At 45.9% G+C, this 22,500-nt stretch overlaps 1 protein-coding gene across 1 annotated transcript in view; it reads left to right on the forward strand.

Moving 5' to 3' along the window:
- LOC311143559 (formin-like protein 2) overlaps positions 1-22,500 on the forward strand; it is a gene marked incomplete at both ends in the record, with an annotated part of 73,593 nt that overhangs the window by 43,294 nt on the left and 7,799 nt on the right. The window contains 12 exons of the mRNA XM_084179412.1: positions 531-607; positions 1,375-1,458; positions 2,286-2,435; positions 7,905-8,013; positions 8,363-8,439; positions 10,396-10,489; positions 12,894-12,968; positions 13,915-14,025; positions 14,339-14,488; positions 15,521-15,622; positions 19,359-19,686; positions 20,045-20,224. Of these exons, the coding sequence (XP_084035538.1) occupies positions 531-607; positions 1,375-1,458; positions 2,286-2,435; positions 7,905-8,013; positions 8,363-8,439; positions 10,396-10,489; positions 12,894-12,968; positions 13,915-14,025; positions 14,339-14,488; positions 15,521-15,622; positions 19,359-19,686; positions 20,045-20,224 (1,537 nt within the window). The remainder of the gene's footprint in view (positions 1-530; positions 608-1,374; positions 1,459-2,285; positions 2,436-7,904; positions 8,014-8,362; positions 8,440-10,395; positions 10,490-12,893; positions 12,969-13,914; positions 14,026-14,338; positions 14,489-15,520; positions 15,623-19,358; positions 19,687-20,044; positions 20,225-22,500) is intronic.

The raw sequence follows: 22,500 nt of genomic DNA on the forward strand, positions 1-22,500 counted from the left end.
TCACATGCAGGGCAGGTCATACACTTCAGTCCACCCAGCGTTTGTTCCTGGACATGTAACCACGGGAACAGCACACCAGACTAGAATGGATCTATGCTGTGTTTGTGTAAAGGCCCCGACAGCTCAAACACAAGCCAGATCCAATTTAATGAGTCGATTATGGCTTCATCCCAAATAGCACATTATTCCCTATATACTGTAGTGCGCTACATTTGACCAAAAGTAGTGCACTATATAGGGAATAGAGTGCCATTTGGGATGCTGATGAATATATCACTCCAGAATAAGGAACTGCCTCTACGCAAAGCAGACGTTGGAATAAATACGATAAAGTCAAGCATTCTTTAAGCAGGACTGTCCATTATGTTCACTTTCATGTTTCCTGGCCATCTGTTGAATGATAAACAACTGATAAAATGGTTGGTGAAATGCCCCATAAATCACTCAAAATTCAACAGCCATTTTCTATCGGTCTACTGAATACAGATCGGAGTGATGAAATGTTCATAATTCTCTTTCTTTACCCCCAGAAATTCCGACGGAGGGTGCAGGAGTCCACCCAGGTCCTGAGAGAACTGGAAATTTCATTGAGGACCAATCACATAGGGTGAGTAATAATGAAGATGAAGTATGTGAATGTGAAAAGTGAAAGTCCTGTGTAGGTCCCGTGTAGCTCAGTTGGTAGAGCATGGCGCTTGCAACGCCAGGGTTGTGGGTTCGATTCCCACAGGGGGCCAGTATGAAAAAAATATATGCACTAACTGTAAGTCGCTCTGGATAAGAGTGTCTGCTAAATTACTAAAATGTAAAGTCAAGTGCCGGCGTCCCAAATGGCACCCTATGGGCCCTGGTCAAAAATAGTGCACTGTAAAGGGAATAGGGTGCCATTTGGGTCGCATCCCAGGTCAGCTGTGGTCCCAGGGGGTAATGAGGCTAGGGTGCATGCTGGAAGCTGGAGGCTGGATAAGGGATGATAAGGGTCAGCAGGAAGCAGTGGGGGTTGATGGGACTGGAGCAAGGTCGCTGGTGACACAGCACCACAGACAGACAGCACACTCTGTGACCTTGTGAGGACAGGAAGAAACAGCCCGTGTCCCAAATGGCACCCTTTTCCCAACATAGTGCACTACCCGAGCCCCCATTCCCTACATAGTGCACTACCCGAGCCCCCAGCCACAGACAGGAGACCAGCCAAAGTCCTCTCTCTCTTATGTTTCAACCCCTTACCCCTTGTTGTGTAGGCCTATCTCAATGACAAAGGAATCCCAGACAATTCACAACTCTGTGTGTTGTATGTGTACCACGTGCTGTACACTGTCTGTGTGGGCCTAATATTGTTCTTGGACTAACGCTGTGTGTTATTTCTCATTCTAGGTGGGTGAGAGAATTCCTAAACGAAGAAAACAAAGGCCTGGATGTACTGGTGGAATATCTTTCTTTTGCACAGTACGCTGTCACGTAAGTCACTCTGGCTCGTTTCCCTGTATAGATGCCCTCGTATAGCGCAGGCCAGACAATGAGCACAACTTTTTTGCCTAATCAGTGATGCATCTCCTCGACACTGCAGCCTGCTTCGTTCTCAGAAACACTGAGTCACTAGTCGAATGTGGCGACCGACTGGCTCCCGAGACGCTGATTGCGTCCCAAATGGCACCCTATTCCCTATATAGTATGCACATTTTGACCAGAGCCCTATGGGCCCTGGTCAAAAGTAGTGCACTACATAGGGAATAGGGTGCCATTTGCCACGCATACATTCGCTCTGTGTGGCATATAGATTCTATTCATAGATGGCGTGATTACTCGGTCACAAGGTTTCCATTCAGAGCCAATGGCATTTTTAACGTGGCAGTTACATTTTTGATTTACTTTCTGACCTTATGTTATTGGTCTGTCCAACGCATTTCTAATGGTTACCCCATCAGTGAGTGCTTACCTTGATTACCCAGGTACGAGTTAGTCCCCTGCCTTTCCATTAGAAAATAGCCACAGGTATTTTTTCCCTCCTGAAATTTGAAATAAGAGACACCTCTATATGACTTTTATACAGTTCCCCTTTTCCTTCCAGACTTTAATACTGTATTAAACAGATTAAGGCTGTATCTTAAATGGCACCCTATCCCCTATGTGGTGCACTACTTTTGACCAGAGCCCTATGGGTAAAGTATTGCACGATAAAGAGAATACGGTGCTATTTGGGACATTGTTGGACTGTGGTCAGAGAGTACAGAAATGTACTAGGTTCTTTAAGCCCCCTGTCCTGTCCTGGATGTTCCCCTCTCCAGGTTTGATGGCGACAGCGTGGAGAACAACCCGGAGAACTCGGTGGACAAGCCCTGGAGCAGATCAATAGAGGACCTCCATAGGGGGAGTAACCTCCCGTCCCCCGTCAGTGGGAACAGCATTTCCCGCGCCGGGCGACACTCCACGCTACGGTAAACAACACACACATCACCTCAACACCAGACATTACAGGTTAGAGGCTACTATAAGGTCACACTACAATGATAACCAGGTCCTAATTCTGTATTTAAAACTCTATATGTTTGTTGTATAAGAAATGGTTTGAAATGTAATAATTGTGTTTCACTTAGTCTGGACTGTCATAGTTCCCTAGTTTGCTATTATAGGTTCATGCATGTGTTTGCATGTGATGTCTGAAAAGGCCCTTTGTTGTGGTCATGAGGCCATTAAGTCTTTAAATGGCTTAAGACATGTTTCAGTGTGGCACGGAATGGCAGGATAAAGGATGGGGGGGTGTTTTCCAGAGCTGTGTCTCAAATGGCATCTTATTCCCAATATAGTGCACTACTTTTAATGAGCCACGGTCAAAAGTAGTGCACTACATAGGGAATAGGGTGCAATTTGGGACCAGGACTTTTATTGGGTCGTCTGACTCATAATGACCCCCTGGCTGGCTGTTATGGAATATGATATTTCTGCCGCATGTCTCTGACAATGGGGTTTTCGTGGCTTCTGAACAAGCTGGAAATCCTCTTTTCTAGCACTATCTTTTCCACAGGGATTTTACAAATATTACATGCTATGTCATGAATATGATACGAATTCTACATATTTTTGAATAATTGGGTGAACATTAAACATTGAACATTGGAATTCTCCCTGTTTCCTTTAAACCAGGGTCATTTAATTTGGATTATAGGCGGCAAACATAGTTAATGCATACTAGGACTCAAATCTCATCCAATTATGCATATTTCTGACTCTGTTAATCCCCGCTGTCGTTTCAATGATGTCCCAGTGTGTTATTCCCATTGACTTCACACATAGACGGCTAATTCTTTTTTTCTGACTGTCAGTAACTCACGGGTCTTACAAGAAACGTTACACAAAGAGAACCATTGACACCCTGTAGCACATGTCATATAAATCCCAACGTTATCCTAACTCTCATATAGTGGATTAATTAAGATACATTCATTTTCAATTAATCTGAACTCACTACACATAGGCTTCTTCTCTCAGTATACATACAGGCCAGTTTGTGTGTCCCAAATGGCACCCTATTCCCTAAATACTGTAGCCTAGTGCACACCTTTGACCAGAGCTCTATGGGCAGTGTTCAAAAGTAGCCTACTTTATAGGGAATAGCGTGCTAGCACCTATGTACAAGGGCCTGTGGGGTTAGTGTTAGTACTTCTGTCAAGCAATTGTGCTATCAGATGAAAGATACTATAGGAGACTAAGGCAACGGTGCGTCCCAAATGGCACCCTATTCCCTATATAGTGCACTACTTTTGACCAGTGGCACCCTATTCCCTATATAGTGCACTGGTTTTGAAAAGTAGTGCAATATAGGGAATAGGGTGCCATTCGGGACCCATACAATGCCTTCAGGAAGTATTCATACCCCTTGACTTATTCCACATTTTGTGTTACAGCCTGAATTCATAATACCCCATAATGACAAAGTGAAAACATGGTTTTAGAAATGTTTGCAAATGTATTGAAAATGAAATACAGAAATATCACATTTACATAAGTATTCACACCCGAGTCAATACATGGTAGAATTTACTTTGGCACGACTACAGCTGTAAGTCTTTCTGGGATTGTCTCTAAGAGCTTTGCACACCTGGATTGTACAATATTTACACATTATTCTTAAAAAAATTATTCAAGCTCTGTCAAGTTGGTTGTTGATCATTGCTAGACAGGCATTTTCAAGTCTTGCCATAGATTTTCAAACTTAGCTCTATTCTGTTTCTTTGTATCCTAAAAAACTCCCTAGTCCTTGCCGATGACAAGCATACCCATAACATGATGCAGCCACCACCATGCTTGAAAATATGAAGAGTGGTACTAGGTGGATGTGTTGTGTTGGATTTTTTTATTCTGTACAGGCTTCCTTCTTTTAACTCTGTCGTTTAGGTTAGTATTGTGGAGTAACTACAATGTTGTTGATCCATCCTCAGTTTTCTCCTATCACAGCCATTCAACTCTATAATTGTTTTAAAGTGATCATTGACCTCAAGGTGAAATCCCTGAGGTTTCCTTCTTCTCTGGTAACTGAGTTAGGAAGGACGCCTGTATATTTGTAGTGACTAGGTGTATTGATACACAATCCAAAGTGTAATTAATAACTTCACCATGCTCAAAGGGTTTTCAATGTCTGTTTTTTTTTTCTTTCTACCCATCTACCAATAGGTGCCCTTCTTTGCGAGGCATTGGAAAACCTCCCATGTCTTTGTGGTTGAATCTGTGTTTGAAATTCACTGCTTGACTGAGGGACTGACCTTACAGATAATTGTATGTGGGGGGTACAGAAATTAGGTAGTCGTTCAAAGATCATCTTAAAAGTCCATGCAACTTATTATGTGACTTGTTAAGCACATTTTTACTCCTGAACTTATTTAGGCTTGCCATAACGAAGGGGTTAAATACTTATTACACTCAAAACATTTCAGCTTTTCATTTGTTATTAATTTGTACAAATGTCAAAAAACATAATTCCATGTTGACATTATGGGGTATTGTGTGTAGGCCAGTGACACAAAATCTAAATGTAATCAATTTTAAATTCATGCTGTAACACAACAAAATGTGGAAAAAAATCAAGGGGTATGAATACTTTCTGAAGGCACTGTATGTGAATGGCAGCTGTATGAACATCATAAGGTGACACTGAGAACTGATGTTGACTGGTGTTCTGTCCTTCCTCCTCTAGCCGGCTGCTCTGTGCTCCAGTCTTCAGCAGCAGGCAGGTCTACTCAGTACACAGTGTCGCTCACAGTGCTGTCTGTTAGCTCTAGCAATCAGCTTCCATTGCCAAGCTGTGGCCCAGTGTGTAGAGGGGTTGAAGGGGAGTTGCTACTACCTCTATTGTGGTCTTACTGTAGACATTTCTGTTCCCATTTAGAGCAAATGGCTGTTTGTTCCGGCATTGTTTCTGCTTTTGTATGTCTCCTTGAGCAGGCTATATGATGCGGGTAGTTGTGCAAGTAGTAGCTGGCTACAACCAAACCCTTCTGTACTTTGGATGTATAAACTAAAATGATGTTATCTGTACTATTATTCCTTAGTTACCTCCTAACACAGACTGACAAGTCAAGGTAATTCACATTAGCGTTATTAGTATTTATTCATATTTCCAACATACAGAACCTTTACCGTGTCACAATTGTATCCCTCCCAAGTCAATCATTGTTGTCACTTTTCTGATGTCATATTGAATTATATGTATTTTTCTTAAAACCTCACGGCAAACTCGAAGGACACCGAGCTCTTTGAAATGCCCAAAGTATTCGCAAGGACGATGGTATGTCTTCTGTTTCCCCCCAGGGTTTCCTAGAAATATTAGCCTACTGTAGTTTATAGTTGTGTTTGTCAAAGTATTGTTGTACTGTAGTGAGATGTGATGTCCACTATATGTGCGTCCCAAATGGCACCCTATTCCCTATGTAGTGCACTACTTCTGACCAGAGCCCTATGTAAAGTATTGCACTAAATCGGATATAAGGTGCCATTTGGAACTCAGCCTTAGACTATACTTTATTAGCTTTAGTGTTGAAATAACGTCCATGAAAACATAGTTGGAAGGCCTTTGAGGATATTTTATGGGTTCTAAGTCAGTACCAAACAAGGCCTGTCAAAGCAAGCCCACCGTGCTTACATTGCATCAGGGTGAATGACTGTCTCTTTTTACTCATAGTCCTGTCATCACACATCATTCTGTCTGTGTGGTTAAGAAACATAGGATACGTCCCAAATGGCACCCTATTCCCTATGTAGTCTCTTTCCCTCAAATCCCTCATTCTACCAATCGTTTCCGCTGCCTGGTTGCAGGCAGGCTGAGTGCTGGAAATATTTTTCTGTAATTATATTTTTCTGTAAAATCGTAGTTCTTGAAGAACACCGCCGCCCGTCGCTGGCTGCGTGTGAGGCGATGTTCCAATTCTGTCACCGGCTTGTGAAGCAGCGAGTGCATTTATGTGAGGAAACTTGTTTTGCACTACGTAGGCTCATGCACCTAAATAGAACAAAGAGCACACACACACACACACACACACACACACACACACACACACACACACACACAAAGACACACAAAGTCATTCATACACACACCCCACACACTGTTTTGCTATTTTACCTTTACTACACGCAAACGTCATAACTGGTTGCTTGCTGCTGAATAGCTCTCATTCATGGAACCAGTGAGAAACATCAGACCATGAAGACCAACCATCTACTGTGGTTTAGTAGATTGTTTAGAAGACCCACTACAGCCAGTATGTTGATCTGTCCCTATTTACCCTCATCACAAATCCTTATCAAAGCTTAGTCACACTGTCTCAGCCTCTCACACACACACACACACACACACACACACACACACACACACACACACACACACACACACACACACACACACACACACACACACACACACACACAGACACACGCACACACACACACACACACACACACACACACAGACACACACACACACACACACACAAACACACACAGACACACACACACACACACACACACACACACACACACAGACACACAGACACACACACACACACACAAACACACACAGACACACACACACACACACACAGACACACACACACACACACACAGACACACACACACAAACACACACACACACACACACACAAACACACACACACACACACACACACACACACAAACACACACACACACACACACACACACACACACACACACACACACACACACACACACACACACACACACACACCACACTGAAGACAGAGTCAGAGCTTTAAGGCTTCAGTGCTGTCATGAATCAGTGTGTGTGTGTGTGTGTAGCCTGAAGGTACCTTTTCCAGAACCATGGCTGGTGGGGAAAGCCTTATGACATGCAGGGCTGAAAATAACCAGTCTTATGTCCCTGGCTGGATTGAGCGGTGCTGGACTGTGTTCAGTAGCACATGCTCATGCACGCACACACACCCACACCAGCGATGTGCTACTCAAGCGCTCTCCTTTCATTGTGAGAAAGGGGTCAGGAGAAAGGCCCTCTTTCGCTAACGTTTTGTCTCCACAAAGCTGGCCTGATCACCTCCATGCATGCAAATGACTTGCTGCCATTGTACTAGTTGTAAGTGATATTTTTGTGCAGGATAGTTAAATGAAAACAATCACACGGTCTCCCCTCTGGCCTCTGAGTAAGGCAGTGGATTACACAGCTCTTTGTGTGTCCATGTAACGTGCCATGGAGTTGAATGTCTACTTTGAAAAACGACGGGGTGCAGGAATGGTATGTGGGCTGCTCCAGTTCACAGATGACATCTGTTTTCTTGTTTACCAAGCCATGTGTCTCTTTGTTCGTATGGATTCGGAGACGCCTTCTGCTGTGAAAACACTCCTATGTCCATATGTTTCAGTTGCAACGCGTTGCCGAGCCGAAGAACCCTGAAGAACTCCCGGCTGGTCTGTAAGAAGGACGACGTTCACGTCTGCATCATGTGCCTGCGAGCCATCATGAACTACCAGGTGAGAGTCTCTCCAGTCCCCATGCTAACCCAATACGTAGTGTGAGTCCCAAATGGCACCCTATTCCCTGGCTCTGGTCAAAAAGTATTGCACTATGTAGGGAACAGGGTGCCATTTGGGACGTAGATGGAGGGTTGAAGCACACGCACACACACGCAGACATACACCCTCATCCATCATCGGCCAAATTCAATTTGTCGTCAACCATGTTTTCCGCAACACATCATTTCTCAAGTTTCCCTTTATTATGTAAAAGGAGTCACTCCCTGTTTATTAAAGAGATCTCTCCCTTTTTCTCTCCTTTCCTCCCTCCATCCCTCTCTTGCTCCATCTATTTTTGATGACCCAGTACGGCTTCAACATGGTGATGTCCCACCCGCATGCTGTGAATGAAATTGCACTAAGTCTCAACAATAAGAATCCCAGGTAAGATGGAAGCGTTGTGTTGAACAGCTCCTCTAGTTCTTAGTGTTATGGGGCCAATATTCATAAAGTGTCTCAAAGTACTAGTGCTGATCTAGGATCAGGTCCCCTCTGTCTATATTATCACATTCATTATGATCTAAAAGGCTAAACTGATTGTAGATCAGCACTCCTGACTCTTAATGAATACAAGCCCTTCCCTACCCTTATTGCTGCACCAGCTCTGCACCTGCTCTTTCAACGTCCAAATGGTGTGTGAAGCCAGCATCCAGCACTAACTCATTTATCCAGCCAGCCAGCCAGACAGCCAGCTCAGGGCACCGCTGGCACACTGCTAAACACTGGCAGCTGCACAGAACCCCAGGCAACAGGAGGGGCGTTTTATTCAGGCCCCTGGGTGTTGTTTATTGAAGTGTGTGTAGCGTGTGTGTCTTTGTGTCTGCGTGCGTGAGAACAGAAACCTGTGTGAGTGCATGTGTGTGTTTGTGCTGGGTTTAAGGGGCTTGTGAGCTGTCTCAAATCATCGATCACATAACATCTCTACTGTAGTCTGTGACCCAGGCAGAGAATTCCTCTAGGATTAGAATAGAAAAGAATATAATATTTTTACTTTTAATGAATGAGCTAATGGTACAGGGTACCACCCTACCACTGCATCACCCGAAGGGATTATGGCTGAAGGATTCACTCGGTAATATACATTTCATTGAATCCCTTGGATTAGATCAACAGACCTGCTTATCATATAATACATGTTCTGATATTAGATAGACATTTTAGATCCAGCCATGTGATCTGATAAAACACATTATGTAACCTTGGATAAACCTTGGTAGTGCGTACAGCCCAGTACATCACTGGGGCCAAGCTTCCTGCCACCCAGGACCTATATACTAGGCGGTGTCAGAGGAAGGCCCAAAATACACTGCTAAAAAAAATAAAGGGAACAGTTAAAAAACACAATGTAACTCCAAGTCAATCACACTTCTGTGAAATAAAACTGTCCACTTAGGAAGCAACACTGATTGACAATAAATGTCACATGCTGTTGTGCAAATGGAATAGACAACAGGTGGAAATTATAGGCAATTAGCAAGACACCCCCAATAAAGGACTGGTTTTGCAGGTGGTGACCACAGACCACTTCTCAGTTCCTATGCTTCCTGGCTGATGTTTTGGTCACTTTTGAATGCTGGTGGTGCTTTCACTCTAGTGGTAGCATGAGACGGAGTCTACAACCCACACAAGTGGCTCAGGTAGTGCAGCTCATCCAGGATGGCACATGAATGCGAGCTGTGGCAAGAAGGTTTGCTGTGTCTGTCAGTTTGTAGTGTCCAGAGCATGGAGGCGCTACCAGGAGACAGGCCAGTACATCAGGAGACGTGGAGGAGTTTTAACTTGTTTTAAGGACATTACATCAAAGTTGGATCAGCCTGTAGTGTGGTTTTCCACTTTAATTTTGAGGGTGACTCCAAATCCAGACCTCCATGGGTTGATAAATTTGATTTCCATTGATAATTTTTGTGTGATTTTGTTGTCAGCACATTCAACTATGTAAAGAAAAAAGTATTTAATAAGATTATTTCATTCATTCAGATCTAGGATGTGTTATTTTTTGTGTTCCCTTTATTTTTTGGAGCAGTGTATTTTCTTACCTCTATTTTCTTAAAACGACATTGTTGGTTAAGGGCATTTCACGGTGAGGTCTACACCTGTTGTAATCGGCGCATGTGACAAATAGAACTTGATTTGATTTGATGGCATCCTATTCCCTTCATAGTGCCCTACTATTGACCAGGGTCCATGGAGCTCTGGTCCAAAGTAGTGCACTAGAAAGGGTATAGGGTGCCATTTGGGATGCAACCATTACGTAACCTTGTGGTAGAAATGATGGGTTGGTATGGGCAGTGGCACCACGCTATGTTAACCGTTCATTCGTTTCTTTTTCTCCTTTCCCAGAACCAAAGCTCTGGTGTTGGAGCTGCTGGCTGCTATGTGTCTGGTGAGGGGAGGACACGAAATCATCCTCTCTGCGTTCGACAACTTCAAGGAGGTGTGGTATGGGGGATGCGCGGAGCAAGACGATAATGCTATGCTATTGTGACAGTGTCATTTCACGTAGTTCACGTAGTGAGTCATGTAGTAGGAGGATATTATCGAAGAATGCAGTGCAGCGCTGGCTGTATCAAAGGCTTTAACATGTTGCTCCGCATCTCTCAGCCGGAAAGGCAGTTCACTGACCTCTCAGGCCCACAGAGAAAGCAGTTATGTGTTTGTTAGTGATTTGACAGGCCCTTCACATATATATCATAACAAATGTGAGACCTATTTAGTACAGCCTGATCAGGGGCTGTTTGTATTAAGTGTCTCAGAGTAAGAGTGCTGTTCCAGGACCAGGTCTCCCTGTCCATGCAATCTTCAGTTCATTACGATCTAAAAGGGAGAACTGATCCTAGATCAACACTCATACCCTGTGTTGTATGCAGTTGAGTGTGTAGAGTAGGAGTAAGGTGGAGTCTGGGGTGGCTTGGCATCTCTACAGCAGTCCCAGTTGTAGGCTGGCTCGGGGAAATTGGGCCGACTTCACTTAATGCAATATTTACACCCAGAATGAAATATTGAGCATTACTTTCTATTGCATTTCACTGTTATTAGAGGTGGAATAGCAACTTCTAGCGCTCAGAGCTGCTCCCGCAGAAGGTAGAGACATAGCCATGTGTGCCACAGCACTATTAAAGTCAATGGATAGCGATTGACCCTTTGCAATATATGTGGTTAGATTATTTTATTGGTCACATTGGACAATCGTTATTGGTTGGCAGTGTCATATAAATTGTAATATAAAAACAATGCTTTCTTTTTCAGCTTTTTGTGTTTTATGCAAAGAACTGATACAATCCGAGTGTTATGTTGGCTTGCTTGAGTTGAGATCGAGCTCTCCCTCGTTGAGGAGGCTTGTTGTGAGGGGTTCTTGACTCCCCGCTCCGTGGGCTAGAAAGGGTTGTTTGAGTGGGGGGCAGGGTGCAGGCTGGGGCACAGAGCATTGTGTGTGAGGGCTGCTCTTATGCACTACACTCCCCTCTCTTCCCTCTCTCCTCCTCATCTCCTTGGCTCTTTATCTCTCCTCTGACTTTCTCCTCTTCCCTGCTTCTGAGCACTGTCTCTTTCTGTCTCTCTCTCTCTCTCTCTGTCTCTATGTCTCTCTCTGTCTCTCTCTATCTCCCTCTCACCCGTCTCTCTCTGTCTCTCTCTCTCTGTCTCTCTCTCTCTCTGTCTCGCTCTCTCTCTCTCTGTCTCTATCTCCCTCTCACCCCTCTCTCTCTGTCTCTCTCTCTCTGTCTCTCTGTCTCTCTCTCTCTCTCTCTCTCTCTCTCTCTCTGTCTCTATCTCCCTCTCACCCCCCCCCCCCTCTCTCTCTCTCTCTCTCTCTCTCTCTCTCTCTCTCTCAATTAAATTTCAATTTCAATTTAAGGGCTTTATTGGCATGGGAAACGTATGTTAACATTGCCAAAGCAAGTGAAGTAGATAGTAAACAAAAGTGAAATAAACAATAAATATTAACAGTAAACATTACACTCAGAAGTTCCAAAAGAATAAAGACATTTCAAATGTCATATTATGTATATATACAGTGTTGTAACAATGTGCAAATAGTTAAAGTACAAATGGGAAAATAAATAAACATAAATATAGGTTGTATAATACAATGGTGTTTGTTCTTCACTGGTTGCCCTTTTCTTGAGGCAACAGGTCACAAATCTTGCAGCTGTGATGGCACACTGTGGTTTTTCACCCAGTAGATAAGGGAGTTTATCAAAATTGGGTTTGTTTTCGAATTCTTTGTGGATCGCTGTAATCTGAGGGAAATATGTGTCTCTAATATGGTCATACATTTGGCAGAAGGTTAGGAAGAGCAGCTCAGTTTCTCTGTCTCTCTGTCTCTCTCTCTCTCTCTCTGTCTCTCTCTCCCTCTCTGTCTCTATCTCTCTTTCTCTCTCTCTCTTCTCTCCTCCCATCCTCTCTCTCTTTCTCTCGCTCTCACCCCTCTCTCTCTCTCCCCCTCCCTCTCTCTCTCTCTCTCTCTTTCTCTCTCTCTCTTCTTTCTCCCCCCCCTCTCTCTCAGAGATGTAGATATGGTAATCACAGTGGGAGAAAATAGGTCATGTGTGTTTAAAAAGCCAGCCCTATGCCAGGGGAGGTTTCACCATGTCGGGGCTCCGCTTCATATTTTAGCAGGGAGGTAGCAAGAGTGATGGGAGGGAGTGAGAAGTAAGTACATGGGTAGGTTTTGCATAAGGCAGAGAATATGACGGAAACATTTCATTTCTCAACCTGAGGTAATACAGTATGCTCCATTGCAAAGAGTGAGGCTGCTTCCCAAATGTCACCCTATTTCGTATGTAGTGTACTACTTTTGACCAGGGCCCATAAAAAAGGAATGATGATTTTTCTTGCAGGTGTGTGCTGAGACACAGAGGTTCGAGAGGCTGATGGAACACTTCAAGGACATGGACAACAACATAGACTTTATGGTACACAACATTTCCACTGGACTAGCTATCGATTGTTAGGCTACATCATATCCTGAAATCACAGACCCTGTCGCTTGACATGTAATTAATTATATCATTAGCCAACCACACGCAAGGAATCCTCGCCAACTCAGTTTATTTTGTGACAGAATTCCTACTAATACGTTTGAATAGAAATAGATGAGGCGGCAACAAAATACATGTGAGTGCACCAACAAAATACATGTTTTTTCTCAATGTGCCACACTGCCTCCTCTTCGAGGCTCCCCATTGGTCTGTGCATGTTGTGTGTCCCAAATGGCATGTGACTGGCATGAGAGTCCAACCAGTCACAAGTCCACTCTGAGCCATTTGGTAGCGGGCCAGTCATTTGACATGAGAACGAAAGCAAACAGATTTGTCAGACGGGGCTGGCATCTCTCAGACAGTTGACTTTGAGCTTCTTAAGGAAGTCCATTAAGACAGTATTAGCAGGGTGACAAGAATGCACTGACATTGTGGCACTCCACTGTGTACATTAGACTGATGAGGTTGTGTCCCAAATGGCACCCTAATCCCTGTGTAGTGCCCTACTTTTGACCAGAGCCCTGGTCAAAGGTAGTGCACTACACAGGGATTAGGGTGCCATTTGGGACACAGCCTGAAGTGACTTCCTTTATCAGCCCATTTAGCAAGATGGATGCAGCCATGTCATTTCCATACACATGCTTATTTACAGGCCCTGGAGTCTGTGGATGAGTCCCAAATGGCATCCTATTCTCTTTATAGAGCACTACTTTTGACCAGGGCCAATAGGGCTCTGGTCAACAGTAGTGCACTATATATGGAGAAGGGTACCAGTTGGGACACACTCTACAAGTATCCCCTGTAAATGCATTGGATGTTTTGGTTTCGCTTGGTGTGAAATCACTCTGAATGCGTTTTCAATGCTTGCTGATGCCTATAGGTGGCGTGTATGCAGTTCATCAACATCGTGGTCCACTCAGTAGAGGACATGAACTTCAGGGTACACCTGCAGTACGACTTCACCAAGCTCTGTCTGGACGACTACCTGGATGTAAGTACCCCGTGTATCTAGCCAAGTTATCGGTACTCCTGTATTTATTCCTCGTGTTATAATTTTTCTACTATTTCTATTTGTTTCTCTCTGTATTGTTGGGAAGGGCCCGTAAGTAAGCATTTCACTGTTAGTCTACACCTCTTGTTTACGAAGCATGTGACAAATAACATTTGATTTGAAGTAGATGTACAGTAGATATAAAGATCACAATATAAATAAGTTGTTTTTGTGTTATCCCCAATATAGACTGGGAACAACATGGAACATGTCATAGGCTTTTCATTGACTGTCTGTCTGTCTGTATATGTAGAAGCTGAAGCACACGGAGAGTGACAAGCTGACAGTGCAGATTCAGGCATACCTGGACAACGTGTTTGACGTAGGTGCCCTGCTTGAGGACGCCGAGACCAAGAACGCTGCGCTGGAGCGCGTGGAGGAGCTGGAGGAGAACATGTCACATGTGAGAGGACACGACAACCACGCACAGGCTTACTGTCTCCATCCATTGCCTCCTCATGACGCTCGATGCTGGCTGCCTACAGACGACTCTTGCCACCCTACACTTTACACTTTTTAATAACTCACTCCACCCGTCCCTACTCTCTGAATCCTTAATTACTCTTTCACCACTTCAATCCCATCTCTTAGTCCAGTCTGCTCTCATCTAGTGCCTGTGACTGTATTTAGTCTGTTTTGACATACTGACTTCTATTTGATGCCATACAGACGTCAGCGTGCTGTACTGTACAGTGTTAGGGGGGGATCTGACAACATGTACAGTGTGCCTTTAAATCTCTGTCATACCAGCTTTCCATCACATGCCTCTCTCTCAAAGGCCCTTTAGATTAGTCTCATGCTTTCAGTTAGCAGTCAACACACACACACACACACACACACATTTTTGTTCAGGTCAGGATGTCCACAAACACCAGATTAAGGGCATTTGACATGAATGTTTTGATGGCTAATGCACAGACATATCCTACATTTACATTTTAGTCATTTAGCAGACGCTCTTATCCAGAGCGACTTACAGTTAGTGAGTGCATCCATTTTTCATACTGGCCCCCCGTGGGAATCGAACCTACAACCCTGGCGTTGCAAGCGCCATGCTCTACCAACTGAGCTACAAGAGACCCTTACAGTGTCACAACAGTACACATGGATGATGTAAAATGATGCATGATTTGCACACACATACACCATCTATGTAATAAACCGCTGTTTAATATGACCTGCATAAATGTGTGTTAAGGACTGCAAACACTTTGTTGGGTTGTGACTAGTGATGGCCACCAATATCGATCATTCGATATGATATTGTTGAGCAAGCTATATCATAATATATTTTTATCCATCCTGTTAGCCTACACTGTTATGTACAAAAGCGTTGACTGTACCTGCATGCACAAAACCCTCTCACAGTTCTCTGTGTATCCGTGGCATGTTGTCATCTGACCTGACCCTTGAACGTTGACCTTTGCTCTCCAAGATGACGGAGAAGCTGCAGGACACGGAGAACGAGGCCATGTCCAAGATTGTGGAGCTGGAGAAACAGCTGATGACGCGCAACAAGGAGCTGGACTCGATCCGGGTGAGACTCACTCCCCTTCACTCACTGTCCCCTAAATCAACAGGGAAGAGAAGAGAATAACATTGCTAGACAGACACAGGTCGATAATTCTCAAGGCCCATTTGTATAATGCATCTAAGAGTAGGAGTACTGATCTAGGATCAGGTCCCCTCTGTCCATGTAATCTTATTCGTTATGATCTAAAAGGTTAAACTGATCCTACAGTCGTGGGCAAAAGTTTTGAGAATGACACAAGTATTGGTCTTCACAAAGTTCGCTGCTTCAGTGTTATGAGATATTTTTGTCAGATGTTACTATGGTATACTGAAGTATAATTACAAGTATTCCATAAGTGTCAAAGGCTTCTATTGACAATGACATTCAGTTTATGCAAAAAGTCAATATTTGCAGTGTTGACCCTTCTTTTTCAAGACCTCTTCCCTGGCATGCTGTCAATTAACTTCTGGGCCACATCCTGACTGATGGCAGCCCATTCTTGCATAATCAATGCTTGGAGTTTGTCAAAAGTTGTGGGTTTTTGTTTGTCCACCCGCCTCTTTTGAGTGTCGATGTTTTGTTCCCCGAGCCACTTAGTCATCGCTATTTTCCTTATGGCAAGGTGCTCCATCATGCTGGAAAAGGCATTGGTCATCAACAAACTGTTCTTGGACGGTTGGGAGAAGTTGCTCTCGGAGGATGTGTTGGTACCATTCTTTATTCATGGCTGTGTTCTTAGGCAAAATTGTGAGTGAGCCCACTCCCTTGGCTGAGAAGCAACCCCACACATGAATGGTCTCAGGATGCTTTACTGTTGGCATGACACAGGACTGATGGTAGCGCTCACCTTGTCTTCTCCGGACAACGTGTTTTCCAGATGTCCCAAACAATCGGAAAGGGGATTCATCAGAGAAAATGACTCTACCCCAGTCCTCAGCAGTCCAATCCCTGTACCTTTTGCATAATATCAGTCTGTCCCTGATGTTTTTCCTGGAGAGAAGTGGCTTCTTTGCTGCCCTTCTTGACACCAGGCCATCCTCCAAAAGTCTTCGCCTCACTGTGCGTGCAGATGCACTCACACCTGCCTGCTGCCATTCCTGAGCAAGTTCTGCACTGGTGGTTGTCACACCCTGGCTCTGGGACTCATTATGTTGAGCCAGGGTGTGTTCATTCTTTGTGTTTATTCTATGTGTTATATGTCTATGTTGTGGGTTCTAGTTTGTTTTATTCTATGTTTGCCTGAGTGACTCCCAATCAGAGGCAACGAGTGTCAGCTGTTGGCTGGTTGTCTCTGATTGGGAGCCATATTTATACTGTCTATGTTTCCCTTTGTGTTTGTGGGTTTTTGTTCCGTGTTCGGTCATTGATACCGTTGGACGTCACGAGTCGTTTCTTGTTTTGTATTGTGTTTAAACTTTAACTAATTAAAGTATGTTTGTTCATCACGCTGCGCCTTGGTCTGTTCCATATGACGATCGTGACAGAAAAACCCACGATGCAACGACCAAGCAGCGTGTCCAGGGGCAGCTCTTGGGCTGGACATGGGAGGAAGCGCCGGGAGAAGAGACGGTGGAGGCGCGCCGTAGAGAGGAGCAACGGCGTGATCAGGGTCGTCGTCGGGCGGTCGAGAGGCAACCCCAGAACATTTTTAGGGGGGGGGGCACACGGCATGGACGACGGGGCTGACGGAGGCAAAAAAGGGGCGGATTCTGGAGGCCACCAGGTTACGGATACACCGCCCTGTACGTCCTGTGCGGATGCCTCACACAGAGTGTGTGAGGGTAGGCATTCAGCCAGGACAGGTTGTGGCCGCTCTTCACTCCAGGGCTCCTATCCGTCTCCACAGCCCGGTTCGGCCTGTCCCTGCTCCACGCACCAAGCCTACGGTGTGCGTCGCCAGCCCAGTCCGGCCAGTCCCTGCTCCACGCACCAAGCCTACGGTGTGCGTCGCCAGCCCGGTCCGGTCTGTCCCTGCTCCACGCACCAAGCCTACGGTGTGCGTCGACAGCCCAGTCCGGCCAGTCCCTGCTCCACGCACCAAGCCTACGGTGTGCGTCGACAGCCCAGCCCGGCCTGTCCCTGCTCCACGCACCAAGTATACGGTGCGCGTCGCCAGCCCGGCCCGGCCTGTTCCTGCCACTCGCACCAAGTATACGGTGCGCGTCGCCAGCCCGGCCCGGCCTGTTCCTGCCACTCGCACCAAGTCTACGGTGCGCGTCGCCAGCCCGGCCCGGCCTGTTCCTGCCACTCGCACCAAGCCAGGGGTGCGAGTCGTCAGCCTGGTAAGGCCCGTCCCTCCTCCACGCACCAAGCCAGGGGTGCGAGTCGTCAGCCTGGTAAGGCCCGTCCCTCCTCCACGCACCAAGCCAGGGGTGCGCGTCGTCAGCCTGGTAAGGCCCGTTCCTCCTCCACGCACCAAGCCAGGGGTGCGCGTCGTCAGTCCAGCACAACCCGTGCCTGGGTCACCGGTGCCTGGTAAGGTACCGGTCAACTGCTCCACGATGGAGTTGAAGCTAACCGCTCCTGCTAAGTCCAGTTCGGCTCCAGCCGGCGGGGCCAGACTGGACCAGGGGCGCTATGGGGGGTGTATTGGAGGGTGGTGGTCAAGGCCGGAGCCAGAACCGCCGCCGAGGAGGTATGCCCGCCCAGCCCTCCCCTGTTTTGTTTAGTTGAGGCGCGGTCACAGTCCGCGCCTTTAGGGGGGGTACTGTCACACCCTGGCTCTGGGACTCATTATGTTGAGCCAGGGTGTGTTCATTCTTTGTGTTTATTCTATGTGTTATATGTCTATGTTGGGGGTTCTAGTTTGTTTTATTCTATGTTTGCCTGAGTGACTCCCAATCAGAGGCAACGAGTGTCAGCTGTTGGCTGGTTGTCTCTGATTGGGAGCCATATTTATACTGTCTATGTTTCCCTTTGTGTTTGTGGGTTTTTGTTCCGTGTTCGGTCATTGTTACCGTTGGACGTCACGAGTCGTTTCTTGTTTTGTATTGTGTTTAAACTTTAACTAATTAAAGTATGTTTGTTCATCACGCTGCGCCTTGGTCTGTTCCATATGACGATCGTGACAGTGGTGCCCCGATCCCGCAGCTGAATCAACTTTAGGAGACGGTCCTGGCGCTTGCTGGACTTTCTTGGGCGCCCTGACGCCTTCTTCACAACAATTGAACCTCTCTCCTTGAAGTTCTTGATGATCCGATAAATGGTTGATTTAGGTGCAATCTTACTAGCAGCAATATCCTTGCCTGTGAAGCCCTTTTTGTGCAAAGCAATGATGACAGCACGTGTTTCCTTGCAGGTAACCATGGTTGACAGAGGAAGAACAATGATTTCAAGCACCACCCTCCTTTTAAAGCTTCCAGTCTGTTATTCTGACTCAATCAGCATGACAGAGTGATCTCCAGCCTTGTCCTCGTCAACACTCTCACCTGTGTTAACGAGACAATCACTGACATGATGGCAGCTGGTCCTTTTGTGGCAGGGCTGAAATGCAGTGGAAATGTTTTTGGGGGATTTAGTTCATTTTCATGGCAATGAGTGACTTTGCAATTCATCTGATCACTCTTCATGACATTCTGGAGTATATGCAAATTGCCATCATCAACACTGAAGCAGCAAACTTTGTGGAGACCAATACTTGTGTCATTCTCAAAACGTTTGACCACGACTGTAGATCAGCACTCCTACTCTGAGATGCTTGATATTAAACGGCCCCCTGATCTGCGTACATACCGTAACATCTCTGTTCCCTCTCACCCAGGAGGTGTACAAGGACGCCAACTCGCAGGTGCACACGCTGCGGCGGATGGTGAAGGAGAAGGACGAGGCCATCCAGAGGCAGTGCAACCTGGAGAAGAAGATCCACGAGCTGGAGAAGCAGGGCACCATGAAGATCCAGAAGAAGGGCGATGGGGACATCTCCATCCTGCCGTCGCCGCCCGCCCCCGGGGGCCCGCTGGTGGCTGGCATGGAGGTTGTGCCAGGGGTCTATAACGGGGGCACGGTCAGCCCAATGGGGTCAAATGGGGTCCCGGGGATGCCCGCGCCGCCCCCTCCTCCTCCTCCCCCACCACCTGTTCCTGGAATCGGTAGGTGGAGTACTAGACCAATCCCGGCTTAGTTTACTGTTTAGTCCCAGACGGTAGCTAAACAGTCTGGATTGCTAGTTGCTAGTTTCACAACATGCCCTTAAATGTTTTGCTGTTCCATCTCTGGCATATGAGTTGTGACAAACAGACGCAGAGGCGGAGCTGGGGAAAGCCAGCCGAGAGAGAGAGAGAGGGAGGGAGCAGAGCAGTTTTTACTCTGCTGATTAAGTCTCAATGGGAGACAGCACTTGGCATGTTGTCATCTCAATTCCACCCTTAGTTTCTCTCTTTCTCTCTCTCGCATTCCCTCTGCTCCTATTTGTTCATCCTCTTCTCTATTTCTCTCCCTCTCTTCCAGTGCCAAATGGGCCTTTGGCTGTTCCCGCCGCTCCTCCCCCTCCCCCTCCCCCCCCTCCTCCCCCGCCTCCCCCCGGCCCCATGGAGGTGTCTGCGCCCCTGCCCCCGCCTCCACCCCCCATGGCCCCCCCGCTTCCTGGCTGTGGATCCCCCACCGTCATCTTCAATTCAGGGTTAGCAGGTAAGGTCATCGCACTCAGACGCCGCTATGACGACTATGCGTGTGGATGTGGATGAATCACACTGTACCAGACAATGGGAGATGGGTTTTCATGATAAGCTTTTGTTCTGTTAATGTATGTTGATGGTATTGGCTATCAGCGATCTCAATGACAAACCTCTTTTTATTACATTTATGAACCGTCATTATCAAGTGTTGACGATCTGATCTGTAGAATTTTCTCAGCCCTTATCATAATATGTCACTGAAAGGACACCCATGTGCTCTCCATTGCTTCTAAATTCACAATCTAAGTCTATACTATGTTGCCTCATTGATTGAACAGTGTGTGTGTGGGTGTGACTGACAGTAGTAGAACCGTAGAACAGGAGCCAAGCCTCCTGAGATCCTCGAGGCCTTTTCAACCCTGCTTTCCTCCTGTCACAGCAGTCGTCCTGTATCAGTGTGTCTGATGCTGTTTACTCAAAGCTATTTCAAGCTGCTTGACTTCCTGGATATCAGGGCCATCTGGACACTGGGCAGCCATGACTCAGTGCTGATGGGACAGCTAGTCAGGCTCCTTGACCTATCACTCACCTCCTTAACCTATCACTCACCTCCTTAACCTATCACTCACCTCCTTAACCTATCACTCACCTCCTTAACCTATCACTCACCTCCTTAACCTATCACTCACCTCCTTAACCTATCACTCACCTCCTTAACCTATCACTCACCTCCTTAACCTATCACTCACCTCCTTAACCTATCACTGCAGCCTTTGACCAGTTGATACAGAGATGCAATGTGACACAAGATCATTACAGAATTTGTGACTATTGTCTAAAGAATCTACCATTTAGAATGACAGTAATAGCATTAGTACACTTTGAACTATAAAGCTTGTTTTGAACACACACAGGAATGGTTGGTTTGGTATCTAGTAGGGATGTATTATTCTACTAAGCTCTCTTTCTCTCTTTAAAATGGAAGCAAAATATTATTTTGTTCTTAATGATTTCTCTGGTTGTTTTTCTCTCTATTTTTGTTTTCTGCCGACCAGAGGGACCCATCAAACTGTTCTGTAGGTTTTCTCTGTCATGTGGTTGTGTTTTTACCGTTCCTCCCCTCCGGAGTATTTGGAAATGGTATTTTTAGTCTCAACCTCAAACGTGAAGACAGTCAAGACACACACACACACACACACACACACATACACACACACACACACACAGGAAGAGGGTCCACATGAAGAGATGGCCACTTATGCCCTAGGCACTATGTTGATGATTCTTTCAGTCTAGCCAAGCAAGAAATTGGACTCTTTGTTTCATGCGTTCTCTTTGAATTCGCTTACGACTGTTTGCAAACTCCCCCCAAATATTATTTACTCTTCACTGCTGGACTGTAAAAGGCTTGAGCACACCAAAATATGAAACAACAGTCTCCCCACAAAACATGGACCACCGGACATGGACTCCTGGTAGCAGTCATTTGTCAACATTATGGGATCCTGAAATGCTGGTCCTTAGCCTGTCAAATGTAATGGGACTAGACAAAGTACAGTCTTACTTAGTCTTGACAGATGTGATGGGAAAGCACTGAAAATGCCATATTTCCAACTCCTGCTCAGTCTCCCTGCTGTACTGTAGCGTGTGTGTGTGTGCCTGTGTGTGTTTTATTGTGATATCTGGTAGTGTCTGTTGTTGCATGCTGAAACACATTGACGTGCCGTTGCAGGCAGGCTGATGATGACAGTAAGATAGGAGAGTGTTGCACAAGCCTGGAATGCCCTGGTTGTCACCCTCTCCAATCCTTATCTCTTTGCCCCACCACCAGCGGTACCTCTGTCGGTCGGTCTGTCTGTGTGACTCGTTGCATCACGAGTATGGCCATAATCCTAGTCTATAAAAACAGAATCTGCTACTGTGCCAGGGATGACAAGCCTAGCCATTTGCACATTCAATATCATAGCTAACTCAATTTGGTGTCCCCCAAGGCTCTATTCTGGGCCCACTACTGAATGCGACATCTTGGTTAAGTAAAGATTAAATCAATAAACTGTAGTGTCTATGGCTAGCAGTACAGAGACTGTGCTCCACAGAAATGACTGTGGAGCACCTCTCCAGCTTTCTCTGTGGGATTTTAATGAATGGACTCTTCAGCCTCCTGTCACAGCAGGGGGAGGCATCTCCATGTGTGCCACCACCTCCAGTCACATAAAATGTCCCAAATGGCAGCCTATGCCCTTTATAGTGCACACCTTTTGAGCAGAGCCCTGGTCACAGTTAGTGCAC

The sequence above is a fragment of the Coregonus lavaretus genome (assembly GCF_964263955.1).
Source record: "Coregonus lavaretus genome assembly, chromosome: 16".
Lineage (NCBI taxonomy): Eukaryota > Metazoa > Chordata > Actinopteri > Salmoniformes > Salmonidae > Coregonus > Coregonus lavaretus.